The sequence below is a fragment of the Garra rufa genome, chromosome 11 (genome assembly GCF_049309525.1).
Source record: "Garra rufa chromosome 11, GarRuf1.0, whole genome shotgun sequence".
NCBI classification, from domain to species: Eukaryota; Metazoa; Chordata; class Actinopteri; order Cypriniformes; family Cyprinidae; genus Garra; species Garra rufa.
The window spans coordinates 23939977-23962432 of NC_133371.1; the positions used below are offsets into that span (position 1 = coordinate 23939977).

The following is a 22456-nucleotide window of genomic DNA, read 5'->3' on the forward strand; positions in this document are numbered from 1 at the left end:
GTTTGCGTGATACAATTAGCCAGACCTTAAATTAAAGAGTATTTTCGGCCAAAATGACAATATTATCTTAATTTGTTTAGCCTGATGTTGTCATAAGGCCGTGAGACTTTTTTCACGGATGAAAAAGAAAGGGCAAAATGTCGCCATTCACTTATATTGCATCTCTTTTCCACATAATAAAAGGTGACTGAGGCTGTCATGGAAAATTCCGTTTAAGAACAATCTGCAAATTGTTATGGCGCCGGTTATTACACACAAACTGACCGACTGGAGCAACACAATGTTGAATAAGACATGTTTTGGAGCCAGTAGTGATTGCTCGGTTCATTCGGAACATTCGGGTCAGCCGATTTGTTCCGAAGGCGGAGAGGATGTTACGTCACAAGATTTCCGCAACGCGTCGGTTTTTTCCCTGGGAAGATGGCGACCGTCACAACAGGTAAGAGAAAGAAATGACCCTTATGTATGGAATATGGTCACTGTATAGGTCCGCAAAGACGCTTAAATTAACATTTAACTACCTGTGGTGGGAAATTCGGGGGAGAAAGTCTTGTGGAGGGTAAGATTTGGCCTTCATAAAGAGCTAAAGCGCAATACCGCGGCTTGGTTTCAATGAAAACAGGCCATGCGCTGAATTACTATTGTCTCGTTATGACATAATTTTGTTGTTTATATGCTATTTATATCACACAGACGTGCTTCGATATATCATATTAGCGATTAAAGCGAAATATTTTTGTATCGTGTAATTTAGTAAAAGTCTATTTACGTATGTAAACACGTCTGTTTAAAACGATTGCGGCAGAAACAACGTGTAAAGCAGGGACTGTTTTATACTTAGCAAACAACACAACAATTCTAAAACTAGTTTGCTGGACTAAACTAGTCTCCCAGCCTTTTTAGGTTGGTCTGTTGGCTGATTTAACAAGGATTTTGGCAACGTTTCAGCTGTGGGGCCAGTTTGCTGACCAGCTGAACTTGACCAGTCTTTGAGATCCTAGACCAGACCTGTTTTTTCAGAAAGATACTGGAATAACATTGTAATAGAATTGAAGTAATGAACATGAATGTTCCTGTTAAAGGAGTAGTTCACTTTCAGAACAAATATTTACAGATAATGTACTCACCCCCTTGTCATCCAAGATGTTCATGTCTTTCTTTCTTCAGTTGTAAAGAAATAGTTTTTTGAGGAAAACATTTCAGGATTTCTCTCCATATAATGGACTTCTATGGTGACCCTGAGTTTGAACTTCCAAAATGCAGCTTCAAAGGGCTCTAAAGGATCCCAGCCGAGGAAGAAGGGTCTCATCTAGCAAAACGATCTGTTATTTTCTAAAAACATTTACAATTTATATACTTTTTAATCTATACACAGAGTACACACAGAGCTAGACAAGACGAGCATTTGAGGTTAAAAAGTATATGAACTGTAATTTTTTTTTTTTTTTTTTTTTTTTTTTAGAAAATAACCGATCGTTTTGCTAGATACAGGGTTTCCGCGGGGTCTTAAAAAGTCTTAAAAAGTCTAAAATTTAAAAATCAAAATTTTAGGCCTTAAAAAGTCTTAAATTCTCTGTTCTAGGTCTTAAATAATTTTACATAGGTCTTATTTTTCCAATGTCCATGTAACGCTACCTCTAAAGCTCATTTAAATTCTCTTTTTGTTGTTTCCGTGGTGTTGTAGTTCTTTATTTCACAATTCCAAATATAATTTGCTGTATTTAAACTACAAATGAGACCAACATGCAATAGCCAATCAGCTTTCTGTTATTGGCGCGAGTCTCTCTTGGATTGTACCGCGGAAGGAAAATGGATTTAACTTTTTAGCTTTGGGGAAGTGCAAGTTTAGTGATACTTGGCTTGTAAAAACTGAATATAAGGCTTGGCTAAGGCCAGTTGCTAACAACTGTAGATTTTTTTCCTCCCTCTGTGGAAGTTACTGCGTCTTCAGACAGAATCGCAGTAGCAGAATACAGGTCAAACTACCTTTTTCTGTATATAATGTTCTCAATAATAATAATAATAATAAATATAGGTCGAGCTAGCTGACCGCCAGCCTTCGAGATACTTTTAAAATGTTTTTTTTTTTTTTTTACTTGCCCGACCAAACAAACCGCCTTATTAAAACTGAAGTGACCAAAACAACTAGGGAAGCAGCGAAAGGCAAGAAAGATTCCTATTTTAATACATTCAACGTAAACAGAAATTGATAATGGATAGTGCATTTCTGGTCTATTTGTGACATACTTTAAAACAAATGAATGTAACAGCACTCTAAAGAAACAAACTGAGGTAAAAATTTCAAATGTATAGTTTATTTATAACATGATATAGTTCAGTAACATACCAAGTGAGCTTTTTGCTGAATATTCTCACAATTACAAATGTTACATTAATTTTAGCTCAATATACAAGTAGTTACTTACATATTAGACAAAATATTTCCACTGTTTTGTTCTTTCACCAATGAAAATAGTTCCAAACAAGGATCGCAGCAGAAGTATTCTCCAAGCAACGTTTGGCTCTGATTCAGCGTTTTGCTCGAATCAGTTGAAATAACTCGCTCATGAAGTGACTTACCGCCACCTGCTGGTAGTTTAGTGTGTTTAAAAGTATGCCTCCACACCCAACATTTCTAATTTATATATTTATAAATCAATAAATGTATTTAAAACATTAATCTGACTTTTAATTTTGCAGTGTAAATTATGTAATCTCACTGCTAACAGCCATTTAGAATTTATTGATAAATTCATAAAATAAATTTCAAAGGTAATGCATACATTTCAAAAGTAAAAAAAAAAAGGCCTTTATAAAGGTAAATCAAATATGCAGATTTAATATGTAAAAGCTAATAGAGCACTGATGAAAATATTGCTTCAGATTTTTTTTTACATCAGATATTTCTAGTGGTACTTTTATGGGGATATTTTGTGTGGAATAGTATCTGCTGATATGAAAAGTTCACTGTATATCGTAGTAATAAATTTAATTTATGAAAGCCATGAAATTGTGTTTACTTTTTACATTAAACACATTAAATATGACATATATGCATGTAATATAATATCTATTTCCATTACAGGTTTCGGTCTTAAATTTCATATAAGGTGGTATTAAAAAGGTCTTAAAAAGTCTTAAATTTCACTTGTTCATATCTGCAGAAACCCTGTAGATAAGACCCTTTTTCCTTGGCTGTGATCGTTTAGAGCCCTTTAAAGCTGCATTTTGGAAGTTCAAACTCGGGGGCACCATAGAAGTCTATTATATGGAGAGAAATTCCTCAAAAAAAACTATTTTCTTACAACTAAAGAAAGACATGAACATCTTGGATGACAAGGGGCTGAGTACATTTTTGCTCTGAAAGTGAACTACTCCTTTAAGTGGGTAATCCTGAATATAAATAAACCTTTAGACCTCTTTTTTTTTGTAAGTTCATTTTGACTATATCCATTCAGATTCAGCTTGTGAACAGCCTTGAGCAGGAGAATTTGGTTACTGACACGAGACTCACAGCTTTAAAAATAACACTCACGCAGCTGCTCTGGTTGACCATGTGTTGTCTCTTTGTCATGCATGTCCCATATGCTGCTGACCTCCTTTCCATGTCGGGTCTGCAACACTTTTTTTGTTTGTCTCCTAGTCGTGGAATTAATCGTTCGAGTCTGTTTTAACCTTTAAGTGGTTGTTTTTCCCTTACCATATGAAAACAGCCACTGTGTCATCCAGTTATGTCAAATACATAAATTAAAATGCATTCTCGATTTATGGCGTTATAGCTGTGTTGCAGAGAGAAAAGTGAACAAAGTTGATTAAAAGTGCTATCTTTAGAAGTTGATTTTTTTTTTCACATTCAGTATTTTGAGTCCATTTATTTATTTATTTTTAATCAAAACCTCTTAATTTTATCTGCATGTTAAACATTTTTGTCTGAGACAGCTAACAGCTCATGAAATTGTCTGCAGATGTTAATCCATGTTAAACAATAAGATACAAAATAGAGTATTTTTTTTAAATATCAAAACATAAATTAGCTGTCTTGACCTTAATATATGACCCTTGACCACAAAGCCAGTCAGAAGTCACACAGGTACATTTGTAGCAATAGCCAACAATACATGATTGCATGGGTCAAAATGATCGATTTTATGCCAAAAATGATTAGGATATTAACTAAATATCATGTTCTATGAAGATATTTAGTTACATTAGTTACATTTCTACTGTAAATATATCAAAACCTAATTTTTGATTAGTAATATGCATTGCTACGGATTTAATTTGGCCAACTTTAAAGACAATTTTCTCAATTTGTTGTTTTTTTTGCCCCCTCAGATTCCAGATTTTCAAATAGTTGTATTTTGGCCAAATATTGCTCTATCCTAACAAACCAAACATCAGTGGAAAGCTTATTTATTCAGATTTCAGATGATGATCTGATCTGAATAAATAAACTCTTTAAGGCTCACTTCAGGTGAAAAAGGTAAAAAAAAAAATAATAATAATAATAGTTATCACCTTCCTTACCCAGTTGATTGATTAATAATGGCAGACTTTTTTTGTATTACAAGTTTTTTAAAATGTTAGGTTTAAATATGCAAATGAGGCATTATTTAATGAAATATGTGCTAATTTGCATACATTTCTAGTACAAAAATCAAAACGCTAGTTTACTAGACTACACTAGACTAGCATTTTTGTTTAATTTATTTGACAAATTAGAGTCAAATGTTTTTACTGTGTTTACATCTCATTTTGTCACCCCATAATTCAGAAAAAAAACAGAGAACAATATATTTTTTAAACTTTTGGGGGAATAAAATGTATAAAATCAAGCAAATTATATATGAACACATCCCTCTGCAAAAACCTTCAGAATATAGACAGGAATAAAAATGTAAAGTTCGGTGTGTGTAAAAATATGTATTGTAATTGAAATCTATTGACACAAATAGAGTGCTAGAAAAGAAATACTTAAACCCCTTAACTGTCACTCCCATTTTTGAACAGAGATGTGAAAATGAAGAATTGAAACTTAAATTTTTATAATTCATGAACAAAAACATTTTGTAATATGACTTTGATTTTTCATGTTAATGCAATGTCTGATTTTAAAATGGCTTTCAATGGGTGAATTTTGATATTTTAAGTTTTCAACTGAAATATAATTTCTTATGATTTCTAAAGTGTAATAGAAAAAAGACTGTTTGTGACAAAGTTCAGAACTCCTGTTATTTTTGAGATGCACTCTTGTCATGAATTAATTAGGGATGCACCGATCCTTATCGGTCGATCACTTGCGCGTTTTGTCAGTAAAGCCGGTTCTGTAATCAGCGGTAAATGCCATCAGGTGCGTGATTTCACGTTGAGCCGTATATACTACACACAGCCGTTGTTTACCGACGAGCTGCGCACATTCACACTGATAATGAACATTGCTATGCGCAGCTCGTCGGTAAACAACGGCTGTGTGTAGTATATACGGCTCAACGTGAAATCACGCACCTGATGGCATTTACCGCTGATTACAGAACCGGCTTTACTGACAAAACGCGCAAGCTTTATCGACCGATTGGTATCGGTGCATCCCTAGAATTAATCTATTATTTTTCCTACATAATTTATAACAAACATCAAATATCTATTTAGGAGCCTTAGACCTTTCTAACAATATATAGTTTGTCATGATTACATTAAGATTTATTAGTAAAATGGTGAAGTGAACTTGGGCGTCCCACAGGGTGGATGGTGACAGTTAAGGGGTTAACAGTGTCTACAGACTAGTTTTCTTTCCACTAGTCTGAAAAACCAACAAGCTCAAAATCTCTTGACAAATGCATACAAAAACTGAGTTTTTTCCTGCAGTGTCTCCCCTTATCAAATATTACCTTTATGAGTGTTTTTGTGGTCCAGGATCACATATGTTTAACGTTTTACAGTCACTTTGTAACAAAAATATACATGTTTATCTTTGATTCAAAATGTCGGATATTCTTCAGAATGCTTGTTATAACTGTTTTCTTTTATGCTTTAGCCACCTCAGAATGGATCCAGTTTTTCAAAGATGCTGGGATCCCTCCTGGACTGGCTGTCAACTATGCCGTGTCATTTGTTGATAACAGGTAAAAACAAATAATTTCCTTTCCTACACGTTTACATGTAACCAAACATCCGTTAGTAATCAGATTGGTGGCTCAATCAGACTAAAAAACCTTCATGTGAACACTTTAATCGATCTGATTGAGCTCGATCGGAATGGAAGGGGTGGTGTAGACCTTTTCTAATCTGATCCAGAGGACATGTAAACACCAGAACTGGAAAAGTACTGCATTTGTGCAGTGACGTAGTGATGGCGTAATGACACACGACATGTGGAACGAGTTGTTTTTTGTAGAATGTCGTGAATGACTGTTATTTTAAAATCTCTTTCCACTCATTGAATGTGAAGTGGAGCAGAACAACATCCCATCACTCCACACTCTGATCCACAGACAGTTTCTTTTGGACACTGGAATGGCCAATTTTACTGCTTGATAAATATGCACAAAGCTTCTTGTGTTCATCGTCTCCTAATTACGGCCTGAGATAAATATTATGTCTGCTTATCACAGTTTATTCTCTATAGTTCAGAAAATGGTAATAAAATATGACAAGAACTCAGAGTTAAGAACAAATTCATTGTGATAATATCAGATCACTTTGATAGAAAGGTATGTAATGATTTGCAATCAACCAAAAATGATTCAGACAGTTTATCTATACTTTACGTTCAGATTCATCAATTAAAATAGTTTTACTCCATTTGAAACAAAAGGTTTCTTTGTAAATGTAGCAACTGTACTGTAGTGAACATGTCCAAATAGAACTTGGTCTGCTTATGTGTGCTGGATGTTTTCTCACCATTTTGAACATTGAAAATCTGACCAACTCTGAAATGTGAACAGACAACATTCTGAGGAAAAGGTTAGTCCTGTACAACTGGATACTGTAAAAGCTACTACTTTTCTCTTTTCAGGATTCAGAAAAACATGCTCATGGACCTCAGTAAAGAAATAATGATGGACTTGGGAATCACGGTCGTTGGTGACATCATAGCCATTCTTAAGCATGCAAAGCATGTGTATAGACAGGTGAGTGCAAATGTAACATTTTGTAGTATTTGGGGTATGTAAATGCTGCCAAAAGTGAAATATGTCTTTTGGTGAAACAACCATTTGCTAAAACCTTGTGTTTTCTGATAACACTCTACAGTTGGTAGATTAAGTGTTGTTTTAAAAAAAAAAGTTGACATGTTTGCAACTCATTTTTAATTGTTGATTTATTCAATTCACCTTTATTGTTGAATTTTCATCTAAAAATTGTCTTGCAAAAATTCTTACACTGTCTCATGTTCAGTACACTTCCACATTACTATATTGTATTATATTAGAAAAAAATATATATCATCTAAAAAAAATACATTTAAATGTAATTTTTGCTTTGTCAACTGTAGCACATAGTAACATTACTATGTGCTACAATTTAATAAGTTTAACAATTTAATAAGTTATTACCTAATTAAATAAGTGTTAGGGCTCCCTATATAGTTTAGAAACATTAGCAAAGAGAGTTTTTTTATTGTTAAGAAAATGTAATTATAATTGAATTTATTTAAAAGCAGACCCACAATTTGATCAGTAACCCAGTTTAATACAAAATTAAAAAAAAAAAAACGAGGTACAGTCAAAAGTTTTTGAACAGTAAGATTTTTAATGTTTTTTTAAAAGTCACTTCTGCCACCAAGCTACCATTTATTTGTCCCATAGTACAGCAAAACAGTAAAATTTAAAAATTGAAATGGTTAAAACAACTGTTTTCTATTTTAATATATTTTAAAATGTCATTTATTCGTGATCAGAGCAAAATTTTCAGCATCATTACTGGTGTCACATGATCCTTCAGAAATCATTCTAATATGCTGATTTGCCTCTCAAGACACATTTATTATTATTATTATTATCAATAATTAAAACAGTTATGTATATATATATATTTTTTTCAGGATTATTTTATGCATAGAAAGATCCAAAGATCAGCATTTATCTGAAATAAAAAGCTTTTGTAACATTTTATACTATACCTTTCCAAAGCTAATATAGAAATTAATACATTTGTTTAGCAAGGATGCTTTAAATTAATCATGTGATGATTAAATGATGATAAAGACATTCATAATGTTACAAAAGATTTCTATTTCTGCTAAATGCTGTTCTTCTGAACTTTCTATTCATCAAAGAAACCTAAAAAATCTACTCAGCTGTTTTTAACATAATAATGATAAAAATGTTTTTTTTTTTTCAGCAGCAAATTAGAATATTAGAATGGTTTCTGAAGGATTATGTGACTGGTGTAATGCTAAAAATTCAATAGTCAAAATATTTCAAAATTGTACTATTTTTGCTGTACTTTGGATCAAATAAATGCAGGCTTGGTGAGCAGAAGAGACTTTTTTAAAAAAAAACATTAAATATCTGACTGGTAGTGTATGTATCAACAGCATTATATATAAACATATCTACTGTCACCAGTATTTGTTAATCACGAAAGGTTTTCTCTTCATGCATACCCGTGCATTGGCATGCTTCATTATTCATATACAGTCAGGTCCATATATATTTGGACACTGACACAATTTTTATTATTTTAGCTGTTGACCAAAACATATTCAAGTTACAGTTATACAATGAATATGGGCTTAAAGTGCACACTCTGAACTTTTTTAGGGCAGTCTCATCAAATTGGTAGAAAGGTTAAGGAATTACAGCTCTTTAATATGTACCTCCCCCCTTTTTCGAGGGACCATAAGTAATTGGACAGTTGACTCAAAAGCTGTTTCATGGACAGTTGTGGGCTATTCCTTCATTTTTTTCTACATCAATTAACCAGGTAAAAGGTTTGGAGTTGATTCGAAGTGTGCCATTTGCATTTGGAAGATGTTGCTCTGAACCCATCATGCAGTCAAAGGAGCTCTGCATGAAAGTAAAACAGACAATTGTTAGGCTTCAAAAACAAAAGAAATGCATCAGAGAGATAGCAGGAACATTAGGAGTGGCCAAATCAACAGTTTGGTGAATTCTGAGAAGAAAAAGAAAACACTGGTGAGCTCAGCAACATAAAAAGGCCTGGTTGTTCACAAAAGACGACAGTGGTGGATGATTGGATGATCCTCTCCATGGTAATAAAACATTTTACAACATCCAGCCAAAAGAAGAATACTCTCCAGGAGGTAGACGTGTCACTGTCAAGTCTACAATCAAGAGAAAACGTCACCAGAGCAAAATAGAGAGGGTTTACCACAAGGTGCAAACCAGGCCAGATTAGACTTTGTCAAAAAACATAAAAAAAAAAAAAAACAGATCACTTCTAAAAATGCATTTTTGGACTGCTGAAATTAAAATCAACGTGTACCAGAATGACGGGCAGAAAAAAGTATGGAGAAGGCTTGGAACAGCTCATGATCCAAAGCCTACAACATCATCTGTGAAACATGGTGGAGCAGTGTAATGGCATGAGAATGCATGGCTTCCAGTGGCACTGGGTTACTGGTGTTTAGTGATGATGTGACAGAAGACAGAAGCAGCCGGAAGAATTCTGAAGTGTATAGGGATAATATACTGTCTGCCCAGATTCAGTTAAATGGAGCAAAGTTGTTTGTGCGTCTCTTCATAGTACAAATGGACGATGACCTAAAACATACAGCAAAAGCAACCCAGGAGTTTTTAAAGGTAAAAAAGTGGAATATTCTGCAATGGCCAAGTCAATCTTCTGATTTCAAATTGATTGAACATGCATTTCACTTGCTGAAGACAAAACTAAAGGCAGAAAGACCCAGAAACCAACAACAACTGAAGTCAGCTGCAGTAAAGGCCTGGCAAAGCACCACAAGGGAAGAAACCCAGTCTATGGTGATGTCCATGAGTTCCAGACTTAAGACAGTCATTGCCTGCAAAGGATTTTCAAACAAAATATTAAAAATAAACATTTTATTTATGATTATATTTATTTGTCCTATTACTTTTGAGCCCCTGAAAATGGGGGGGTCTGTGTATAAAAATGGTTGTAATTCCTTAGCATGTTATATTTTTGTTCAACCCCTTGAATTAAAGCTTAAAGTCTGCACTTCAATTTCATCTTGATTGTATCATTTTAAAACTATTCTAGTGGCATACAGAGCCGAAATTATGAAACGTGTGTCAGTGTCCAAATATATATGGACCTGACTGTAAATAATGATCTGTTATCCTCTTAATGCAGGATATGTGTAAAATGACAACCGAGGCCATTTCGTCTGGACAGACTAGTGTACAGGCTGAACTGAGACGTACTGCTAACACTCGTAAGTATCTGAAATATTACGTTGTTTTGCATGTGTAAATATTCGTGCCTTGTGTCCTTAGTGGACAGTTTCCCTGCAGTTCTTCAACTGGTTGCTCATATAATACAGGCAGTGATTTATCTTTGTTTGAGTGGGCTGAAGCTGTAGCTCTGGTAATCTTCATGTTCCCCTGACAGCTGCCACACGCATGATCGCCAATGCTCTGAGCCGGGACTCCCCACCAAGCACGCCTGCTCGCCGCTCTGACAACCGAATTTCAGTAACAGTCTCCAACTCCAGTGCCAAAACAGGTACATGTGATTAGGTTAACAGTATTTATTTGTGCAGTATTTACTGGCACTTTTCAAAGGTTTACATAGACCTTGCAGAATCTGCAAAATGTTAATTATTTTACCAAAATAAGAGGGGTCATACAAAATGCATCTTTTTTTTTTTATTTAGGACTGAGCTGAATAAGATATTTGTGACCCTGGACCACAAAACCAGTCTTAAGTAGCACGGGTATATTTGTAGCAATAGCCAAAAATACATTGAATGGGTCAAAATTATTGATTTTTCTTTTATGCCAAAAATCATTAGCATATTAAGTAAAGATCATGTTCCATGAAGATATTTAGTAAATTTACTACCATAAATATATAACAACTTGATTTTTGATTAATATGCATTGCTAAGAGCTTCATTTGGACAACTTTTAAGGCGATTTTCTCAATATTTAGATTTTTTTGCACCCTCAGATTCCAGGTTCTCAAATAGTTGTATCTCAGACAAACATTGTCCTATTTTAACAAACCATATATCAATGAAAAGCTTATTTACTTAGCTTTCAGATGACTTAAGAATCTCAATTTCGCCAAATTTACACTTATTACTGGTTTTGTGGTCCACGGTCACATTTCACATAAAAGATGTTTGCATATAGTCAACAAGAGAAAATAATAGTTGAATTTTTTAAAAATGACCCTGTTCAAAAGTTTACATACGCTTGATTCTTAATACTGTGTTGTTACCTGAATGATCCACAGCTGTATTTTTTTTGTTTAGTGATAGTTGTTCATGAGTCCCTTGCTTGTACTAAACAGTTAAACTGTCAGCTGTTCTGCAGAAAAAATCCTTTAGGCCCCATAAATTCTTTGTTTTTTCAGCATTTGTGTGTATTTGAACCCTTTCCAACAATGACTGTATGATTTTGAGACCCATCATTTCAAACTAAGGACAGCTGAGGAACTCGTATGCAACTATTACAAAAGCTCACTGATGCTTCAGAAGGAAACACGATGCGTTAAGAACCGGGGGGTGAAAATAACATAATTTTGTATGATCCTTCCTATTTTGGTAAAATCAAGGTGTATGTGAACTTTTGACCTCAACTGTAAATACTTGCTAAGTGAAAGTTTTAATTTCTTAATAACAACAAAAACTTACTGACCCCAAATTTCAAACAGTAGAATACATCTTGTTTTTATTATTTCTTTAAATGAAATGGGATGATTTAAAACGTTCTCTTTTTTCATTCTCTCACAGTGCCTAGCAAGCCAGCAGAAGAAAATGGGTTGCAAGTGAAGCGCAGACGAGTCACAAGAGAAATGGAGGGTAAATATATCATAAACATGCCAAAAGGCACAACAGCTCGTACACGGCGCATCCTGGAACAGCAGGCCAAGAAAGGTGCTTTGAGACAGTATATTTGTTGAGTCTTGAAGTTTATAGACCTTTTTCCTGAACACGTAAGTCCGGCTCTTAACTGAAAGAATGCTTTGCATTTCCGGTCTGCATTGTTTCTAGTCAAATTAGGGTATATTCCGAGCTAATAAACTAATGTTAAACCTATTCAAATGTTTTTAAAAAGCACATGGCTCCATAGCGCCATCACTTGGCAATGTCGCAATGACCGTCATTTGTCAGTGCCTCACTTTAATGAGTGTGTAGATGACACGAAGCAGCGGACGTTAGCTACATTAAAAACAGATGGGCGCTAATGGGTTCCTATGGAAACCGGAACAGAAAAGCATTCAATCTGATGTTAGAATTCGTAATGGCGGCGCTCATCGTTTACTCAGGAAAAAGGTCTATATGATATTGCTGAAATTTTAACTGTTGAAATTAGAACCGCCTAACTGAAAATTTGAAATGCTACAGATGAGATTGATCTTCTAATCTTCCGTTTCATTGCCATAGCTAAGGTTTTAAAGCGTACTTCAGTGTTTGATAGACTTGGGGCAGAGTCTAAAGCGGACACCACCTCAGCCAATAAGGTGAGAAATTGTATTGTATTGATTTGGTCCATTAGATAAACAAGACCGCAAAAACCCAGACACTAAGAATTGTTTTCTTGTTATTACACACATTATCATTTAATGACTCTGTAACACTCAATCATTTTTAAATCATTGTTTAATCTAGGTTAATTTTAAAGAGATCCTTCACCCAAAAATGAAAATTCTGTCATTAATTACTCGCCCTCATGTCGTTCTAATCCCGTAAGACCTTCGTTCATCTTCAGAACACAAATTAAGATATTTTTGATGAAATCTGAGAGCTTTCTGGATGCATAGACAGCAATGCAACTGAAACGTTCAAGGCCCAGAAGGTAGTGAGGACATTGTTAAAATAATCCATGTGACATCAGTGGTTCAACTGTAATGTTAATACTAAAAGAATACTTTTTTGCACAAAGAAAACATCTTCAACACACGTTCACAAGAGTACCACAACGCCAAAAAGGTATTCTCGTAGCTTTAGAAAATGACGGTTGAAGCAATGTCACATGGACTATTTTTCCAATGTCCTTACTACCTTTCTGGGCCTTAAATGTTTTAGGTGCGTTGCTGTTTATGCAAGGATTTCATTAAAAATATCTTGTGTTCTGAAGATGAATGAAGGTTTTGCGTGTTTGGAATGATGTGAGGGTGAGTAATTAATTACAGAATTTTCATTTTTGGGTGAACTATTGCTTTAAATCCTCAATGTACTATTGTTAATTCTTGTTTGTTGATAATACAGTAACTAAGATAACTTTTTACTCAAATGTTGATTTATACAACTTCAAATGTTATAAATGTATTAGAATACACTACCAGTCAAAAGTTTTTAATGGCAAAAACCAAGCCTGCATTTATTTGATCCAAAGTACAGCAAAAACAGTAAAATTGCAAAATATTTTACTATTTAAAATAATAACTATTTTCTATTTGAATATATTTTAAAATGTAATTTATTCCTGTGATTTCAAAGCTGAATTTTTAGCATCATTGCTTCAGTCACATGATCCTTCAGAAATCATTCTATTATTCTGATATGCTGCTCAAAAACATTTAGTATTTTTATTATTATTATGTTGAAAACGGCTGAATAGAATTTTTTCAGGTTTCTTTGATGAATAGAAAGTTCAGAAGAGCAGCATTTATCTAAAATAGAGATCTTTTGCAACATTATGAATGTCTTTTACAACTCTTTTGATCATATTAAAGCATCCTTGTTAAATAAAAAGTATTAATTTCTATCATTTCTTTCCTAAAAAAAATAAATGAATAAGTTATACTGACTCCAAGCTTTTGATTGGTAATAGCTTTTTATTCAGATAAATGCTGTTATCTTTGTATCTTTCTATCCATAAAAGAATCTTGAAAAAAATATTGATAATAAGTTTCAAATCAGCATATTAGAATGATTTCTGTAGGATCATGTGACACTAAAGATTGTAGTGATGATGCTTAAAATGTAGCTTTGATCACAGAAATAAATTGCATTTTAAAATATGTTCAAATAGAAAACAGTTATTTTAAATGGTAGAATATTTCAAAATTGTACTGTTTTGCTAAACTTTGGATTAAATAAATGCAGGGTTGGTGAGCAGAAAAAAAATCTTTTGACTGGTAGTGTATGTAGGAATTAAGTGTTGCTTGCTACCAATAACTAAATATCCTGTTTTTCACATCCCTGTCTTCCTGTCTCTTTCTTCATACAGCAGCCAACAGGTGTGTTTAGCCGACTGGGTGAAGCAGAGGAAGATGAAGAGAGTGGAGAAAAGACCGATGGTGTTGTAGACGCCTTCGAGGACAATGACAGTGACGGTGAGGGCTCTGTGCTGCAGTATGCTGGCGTCCTCAAACGACCCCCACCCTCTTCTAAAAAAGAGACTGTATCCGCCCAATCTAAACCCCTCACTCTGCGTCGACTAGGCAAAAAGTACAAACTCCCCTCATCTGAAGGCACACCACCAATCTCCTCTACCTCCTCCTCCATCCAGGAGGGGACACCCAAACTGGGTGTACTGCAGAGACTGGGCAGGGCCCCGTCAGCCAACCCTACCTCCTCAACCCCTCTAGTCAGTCAGCCCGCAGACACGCAGGACAGTCGTGTTACGAGCAGCAGAAGCAAAGCCCAGGGCAGCTTTGCTCTGGCCAGCCCTAAGGTCAGTAGTAGCACGGGTGACACTCACGGGGCTCAGATGGACGTCGGGGCAGTCAGTGTATTCAAGAGACTGGGCGCACGGAAAACCTAACACCCCCTAAAAAAACTAAAAGGGCATCTCTTTTTATCCCTTTTATAACGTAAAACCCACCTGAATTTTCCTTTTGAACGAATGGAGAAACTCTAGGACCACTCTTGATGGATTGGGAAGTTGATATGCTGTACCTCATGGAGTGTTATGAATTGATGATATTAGTGGGAAAAAGGGACAGCTGCAATATTTGTTAAATGTCAGTGTGGACATACCTTTTGTCCTTATGTTTGGTTATAGGAATAATGTCTATCCCACTATCCTACTTCAATAGCTGCTCTCCTGCGCCCCTGTGAGTGAAACAGTTTTCCAGATTAAAGAGGGGGGGGTTTGTAATAAAGATTTTTTAATGCATGGCGCCCAGCAATGTCAAGATTTTTTTCCCACTACAGTAGCCAAGAGACGTAAGTGAAAGCATGTTATATGTTTACCACAAACACCTCAGCTTACCGATTCCTCCATTAAGTAAGCTCATGTTCGCTTATCTGCTTACCTCCTAGTTTTTAAAGGGATAGTTCACCCAAAACTGGAAATTCTGTCATCATATTCACCTTATTTTTCATTGCGGGAGTAAGCTGCCGTAGGGAAATAACGAGAAGAATAACGAAGTGCAGTAAACGGTAAACCTGTTTGCATTACAAACCATTATGTTCACGATTAAGATACTACATTAAAATAATATGGTAAGACACACTAGTTTGCAATAAGCAGCAAAACAAACTGTTTTGTACAGCTTAAAACAGCTGGATGATGGTGAGGCCAGAAGCTCCCACTCTTAAAGCAGTAGTTCACTTCCAGAACAAAAATGTACAGATAATTGACTCACTCCCTTGTCATCCAAGATGTTCATGTTTTTCTTTCATTAGTCGATAAGAAATTGTTTCTTGAGAAAAACATTTCAGGATTTCTCTCCATATAGTGGACTTCTCGTTTTCTTCTTGAACTTCAAAATCGCCCTAGATCGCTGCAGAAGTACCGACCCAGTGTTTACAAAGTGAACATGCAAAGATCATCAAACAGCCTTTACAACAAAAAAAAAGAAAAGTCAAACAGCAATGTAGGACGATTTTGAAGTTCAAGAAGAAAGCGAGATGGGAGTTTTTCGACCCTAACTGTGTTGACCCGGATTACACAGACAATGCATGCGCATCGCAGAGACAAGACAATATATAAATATATAAATTGTAAATTTGATCTTAGTAGAAATGAAAATGACTGATGGTTTCACTAGATAAGACCCTTCCTCCTCGCCTGGGATTGTTTAGAGCCGGAGAGAAATCCTGAAATGTTTTCTTCAAGAAACAATTTCTTGATGACTAAAGAAAGAAAGACATGAACATCTTGGGTGAGTAAATTATATTTAAATTTTTGCTCTGGAAGTGAACTAATCCTTTAAGGGAAAAATAAGGTGGATACTCAACCTCATGTCACTCTGAAAATGTATTATTTTCTTTCTTCTGTGAAAAAGATTCGTTTTAATTAAATTGAAGTCAGTAGGTACCCAAAAATATCGATTATCTTTAAATATCTTTTGTGTTCTACAGAAGAAAATAAGTCTAGTTTGGACAGTTTTGGTGACTCTTAATTTTTGTGTGAGCTATCCCTTTCACTTTAAAGATTTTTATAATAAACAAAAAGCCTTTGATGGCATAAAACTGCACACATGAGCATTTCCATTAATGCGCCTTAACCCGCGGTCATGCTAGACTTTAAAAAAAAAAAACATGTTCAACAAATATCAAATAAGACACTACCAGTCAAAAGTTTTTGAACGGTAAGATTTGTAATTGTTTTTTTTTTTTATTAAAGACATCTCTTCTGCTCACCTAGCCTGCATTTAAAAACTTTTCTATTTACATGTGTTTTACAATGTAATTTATTCCTGTAATTTCAAAGCTGAGTTTTTAGCACCATTAGTCCAGTCACATGATCCTTCAAAAATCATTCGAATATTCTGACATTTATTATTAGTATGTTTAAAAAACAGCTAAGTAGATTTTTTTTCAGGTTTCTTTGATAAAAAGAGAGTTCGGAAGAGCAGTATTTATCTGAAATAGAAATGTTTTGTTACATTATAAATGTCTTTATCATCACTTTTGATCAATTTAAAGCATCTTTGCTAAATAAAAGTATTCATTTCTATAATTTCTTTTCCAAACAAAATGATACGACTCTAAGCTTTTGAATGGTATAGAGCAGGGGTCCCCAAACTTTTTTTCTGAGAGGGCCACATAATTTTCTTTTCTTTAATGGGGGGACGGGTCGGTTTATAAAAGAAAATTCCATGGGCCGGACTGACTATTATTATTTTATTATGATTTTACCTGTATTTATTATATCTTTTAATGCTAGAATAGTTTATTATTTTTTTTATGCACCAGACAGACAAATGATCATTTCTTTTCAAACGATATACAGGTGCATCTCAAATTAGAATGTCATGGAAAAGTTCATTTATTTCAGTAATTCAACTCAAATTGTGAAACTTGTGTATTAAATACATTTAATGCACACAGAGTGAAGTAGTTTAAGTCTTTGGTTCTTTTAATTGTGATGATTTGGCTCACATTTAACAAAAACTCACCAATTCATTTTCTCAACAAATTAGAATTTGGTGACATGCCAATCAGCTAATCAACTCAAAAGACCTGCAAAGATTTCCTGAGCCGTCTAAATAGTCTTTCAGTCTGGTTCACTAGGCTACACAAACATGGGGAAGACTGCTGATCTGACAGTTGTCCAGAAGACAATCATTGACACCCTTCACAAGGAGGGTAAGCCACAAACATTGATTGCCAAAGAAGCTGGCTGTTCACAGAGTGCTGTATCCAAGCATGTTAACAAAAAGTTGAGTGGAAGGAAAAAGTGTGGAAGAAAAAGATGCACAACCAACCGAGAGAACCGCAGCCTTGACAGGCTTGTCAAGCCAAACTGATTCAAGAATTTGGGTGAACTTCACAAGGAATGGACTGAGGCTGGGGTCAAGGCATCAAGAGCCACCACACACAGACATGTCAAGGAATTTGGCTACAGTTGTTGTATTCCTCTTGTTAAGCCACTCCTGAACATGGGCTAAGGAGAAGAAGAAATAGACTGTTGCAGTGATCCAAAGTCCTCTTTTCAGATTAGAGCAAGTTTTGTATTTTATTAGGAAATCAAGGTCCTAGAGTCTGGAGGAAGGGTGCAGAAGCTCAAAGCTCAAGTTGCTTGAAGTCCAGTAGTTAAGTTTAAGAAGTTAAGTTTCCACAGTCTGTGATGATTTGGGGTGCAATGTCATCTGCTGGTGTTGGTCCACTGTGTTTTTTGAATCACTCATCAAATTGACTTTTCAGCTGAAAAACTTTGGGTAACTGGGAGATGAGTGAAGTCTTGCTTCTGCACTTGTCCCACAAGCAGTGCTAGTTTCACCTCAAATGCTATTGAGTCATTTTGTCATCGCTCTGATTTTTCTAGCTGGCTCGCGCATCGCCTGTTCGATCACGGTGACACATTATGTTGAATGTACCACACTGTAAAAAGTTTTCACCAGATTCAACTTAAAATCCTAAGTTCAGCAGCTGCCTTAAGTTTTTAAGTTAAATCAGCTTAAAACTACGAGTCATTTTAACTTATTGCAATAAAAATTAGTTGATATAACTTGTGAGTTTAAAAGACTTAAGTTGATTTAACTTAAAATCTTAAGGCAGCTGCTAAACTTAAGTTTTTAAGTTGAAACTGGTGAAAACTTTTTACAGTGCTTTCTGTTGGTGAATTTAACAAATAATTAGGCTATGTTAATAACTAAGGGAAATTTTAGTTTGAAAGCCAACCTTTATTGTCAAATACCGACATGATATAAGTAAAACATATTTAAAATTACATTTTCAAAATATGTCTCTGGCATTGTTCAGAGGGCCGGTCCAAATGTGGGGGCGGGCCGCATTCGGCCCCCGGGCCTTAGTTAGGGGACCCCTGGTATAGAGTATAATATTACAAAAAACGTTTTACTTCAGATAAGTGCTGATCTTTCTATTCATCAAAGAATCCTGAAAAAATACACTCAACTGTTTTAAATATTGATAATAATAAAAATGTTTCTTAAACAGCAAATTAGCATATTAGAATGGTTTCTGAACGATCATGTGACACTGAAGACTGGAGTAATGGTGCTAAAAAATTGAGCTTTGATCACAGGAATAAATTAATTTTAAAATATATTCAAATAGAAAACAGTTATTTTAAATGGTAAAAATATTTCACAATTTTACTGTTTCTGCTATACTTTGGATCAAATAAATAGGCTTGGTGAGTAACATTACAAATCTTACTGTTCAAAAACTTTCGACTGATAGTGTACATCGGGGAAAAAAAGTGTTGTGTGACCGCCCCTTTATGACCACAGCTGTTACTTTGCTTAAAGACACAAAATCACAATCCCTGTGTTAAAGAATCTCTGCTCTCCAATTTCCACATTAAACATGCCATCCAATGAAAATTTGTGTTGTTAGGTGTTACTTGGAGAAGCAGAGCAAATATTGCATTGGTGATAGCACGCTGTTGCCAAGCAACACACGTGGAGGTGGACCCTTGTGTATTGTATAAGTTTTCACCCCCTTGATACTGTTCACTACAGTAGCCACTAATCATGCCGTTGTAATAAGTATTCACCTACACTTTGTGTTTTGTCACATTTCCCCTGTTTTTTATAAATATATTTCAATTTGAAGCATCTCATATGCAGAGTTTCGTTACATTGTTATGTTTAAGGAATATTAGGAGAGATAAAACACTTTAACTGGGAAAGTTTATAAAATATTGATGAAGATTATTTGTTTTGGGAATGTATTGAATATAAAAAAGATAAAACCCGAATCTTGAATTGTTTCTTTTATTACATTTTATATACACTTCTTTTTGTTGAACATAAAAAAAATGAGTTTTGGAGCATATTCTAGTTATATTTTAGCATGTTTATAGTTACAGGTACAACCCTATGAGTTTTGCATTGCAAAATGCTAATCTGCACTGCCCTCTCTACATTTATGTGGTTGTGTATCAGAACACAAGCAAGTTAATGAATGAAGGTCTGCAATCATTTATATGAACCTGCGTTAATTTGCTGCATTCCTACATTTGTGACTTTTACTGCATAATTACTTTTATAAAGGTCACTATACTATGGAAGCCCATTTCCACCACTGCATAAAAATAAAGTAATAAGTAAAAAATTAAGTAAACAATTGCCACTTTATCTCGCAATTCTGACTTTTTTCTCAGAGATATAAACTTGTACTTGTGAGTTATAAAGTCACAATTGTGACACATAAACTTGCAACTTGCAATTATGACAACTTTCCCTGCAGTACTTTTTTCTTAGAATTGTAAGATAAAAACTCAATTTTGAGGGGAAAAAATACATGTTCTCAGAATTGCAAGTTTATACACTGTTAAAAAATAAAGGTGCTTTTAAAGGTTCTTCACAGCGATGCCATAGAAGAACCATTTTTGGTTCCACAAAGAACCATTCGGTCAAAGGTTCTTTAAAGAACCATCTCTTCCTTACCTTTTTATAATCTGAAGAACCTTCTTTTGCCACAAAGAACCTTTTGTGAAACAGAAAGGTTCTTCAGATGTTAAAGGTTCTTTATGGAACCATTAGCCAAAAAAGGTTTTTCTATGGCATCGTGAAGCACCTTTATTTTTAAGAGTGTATCTCACAATTTTGTTTTACCTTACAATTCTGAGAAAAAATTCTGAGTTGCAAGTATATATCTCACAATTTTGAGAAAAAATACAGAATCGTGAGTTTATATCTCACAATTCTGAGAAAAAGTCCTAATTGCGAATACATCTTACAATCTGAGAAAAAGTCAGAATTTTATATCTCTCAATTCTAATTAAACTCACAATCTTGAGGAAAAAAAGTCAGAATTGTGAGTTTATATCACGCATTTCTGACTTTATAACTCACAACTGCAAGTTTATCTTAAGATTCTGAGAAAAAAAGTCCAAATTGTGAAATATAAACTCGCAGTTCTAAGAAAAAAAGTCTGAATTGTGAGTTAAAAGGTTGCAATTACCTTTTTTTATTATTATTATTCAGTGGTGGAATGTTTATATCTCACAATTCTGACTTTATAACTCACAATTACAAGTTTTTATCTCACAATTCTGAGGGAAAAAAAGGTGAGAACTGCGAGATGTAAACTGTTCAATGAACAGTTCTTGAAAGAACCATTTTGATGAACATTTTAAAAATCTAAAGAACCTTCCATGGATGTTCAAGATTCTTCATGGAACCACTGATGCCAATAAAGAACTTTTATTCTTAAGAGTGTACAGAGATAAGGATTTTTCGTTCTTCAAAACTTATGTGCTAGCAAAGAAACTTGCACTAAGCTGCCTTTAGCGCACGCTCTAGTAAATGACGCAGATGGCGAGGAAGGCACATATCCTTATGTCTCCAGTGTTGCAGTACACTGAGCGATTTGTTAGAGAATTTCATCAGTTCTTCATTGTTCAACATTTGCCTCTTAATGATGACTGTTTTTTCTATTAGGCTGTGTTATTAATTTAGTCTAGATATGTATCTGCATTACAATTTATAACTACGCCAAATAGATTTATTTGTAATTTAATGTACTTATTATCTTAAAAGCAAAGCAATAGTAACTATATTGAATATGTGATTTAATGACATTTATCCTAAAGGATTAGTTCACTTCCAGAATAAACATTTCCTGATAAATTACTCACTCCCATGCCATCCAAAATGTTCATGTGTGTCACTTTTCAATCAAAAAGAAATAAAGGTTTTTAAGGAAAACACTCCAGGATTTTTCTCCATATAGTGGACTTCAATGGGCAGATCCAAATTGCAATTTCAATTCAGCTTCAAAGGCCTCTACATGATCCCTGCCAAGGAATAAAGGTCTTATCTAGGGAAACTCTCACACACAACTCAAAAGAACATGATCACACACGATGTAGGCGGAAGTACCGACCCTGTGTTTACATGCAAAAAAGTGAACATGCAAAAAAAACCAAATGCCCTTTACAAAAAAAAGGTAAAACAATGATTTCGGCTGATTTTGAATTTGAAGTAGAAAATGAGGTGAGTTTTTCACCCTACCCTAACGTTTTGAACCGGAGTACACAGGCAAAGAAAGAACTAATTACGATTAACCTTTCTATTGTGATTACGTAATGTGTGAAGTCGTACATGAGCTAATGCAAGACGAGAATTTGTGGTTAGAAAGTATATAATTATTATTATTTTATTTTTTTAGAAAATAATCGATAGTTTTGCTAGATAAGACTCTTATTCCTCGGCTGAAATCGTGTAGAGCTCTTTAAGGCTGCATTGAAACTGCAGTTTGGACCTTCAACTCATTGGGCACCATTGAAGTCCACTATATGGAGAAAATCCTGAAAACCTTAATTTCTTTTTTTTTTTTTTTTTGACTAAAGAAAGATATCCATAAACATCTCGGATGGCATGGGGGTGAGTAAATTATCAGGAATTTTTTATTCTGAAAGCGAACTAATCTTTAGCCTGCCTAGTCAGTCAAGTTTACTCCAAAAAATAAAAAATTGCT

General features: G+C 34.5%; 1 protein-coding gene across 2 annotated transcripts; it reads left to right on the forward strand.

Annotated features, from left to right (window-relative positions):
- Positions 1-400: 400 nt before the first annotated feature.
- On the forward strand, positions 401-17630 carry c11h19orf47 (chromosome 11 C19orf47 homolog). 2 transcript variants are annotated; one of them, XM_073850441.1, is made up of 8 exons: positions 401-439; positions 6035-6122; positions 7016-7130; positions 10294-10375; positions 10552-10665; positions 11900-12043; positions 12554-12630; positions 14343-17630. In XM_073850441.1, exons 1-8 carry the CDS (start codon positions 421-423, stop codon positions 14877-14879), a joined length of 1176 nt encoding a protein of 391 aa, XP_073706542.1. In that variant the 5' UTR covers positions 401-420; the 3' UTR covers positions 14880-17630. The 2 variants fall into 2 exon arrangements, with proteins under 2 accessions (XP_073706542.1, XP_073706543.1); XM_073850442.1 differs by having other exon boundaries at positions 11900-11968.
- The last annotated feature ends 4826 nt before the right edge of the window (positions 17631-22456 follow it).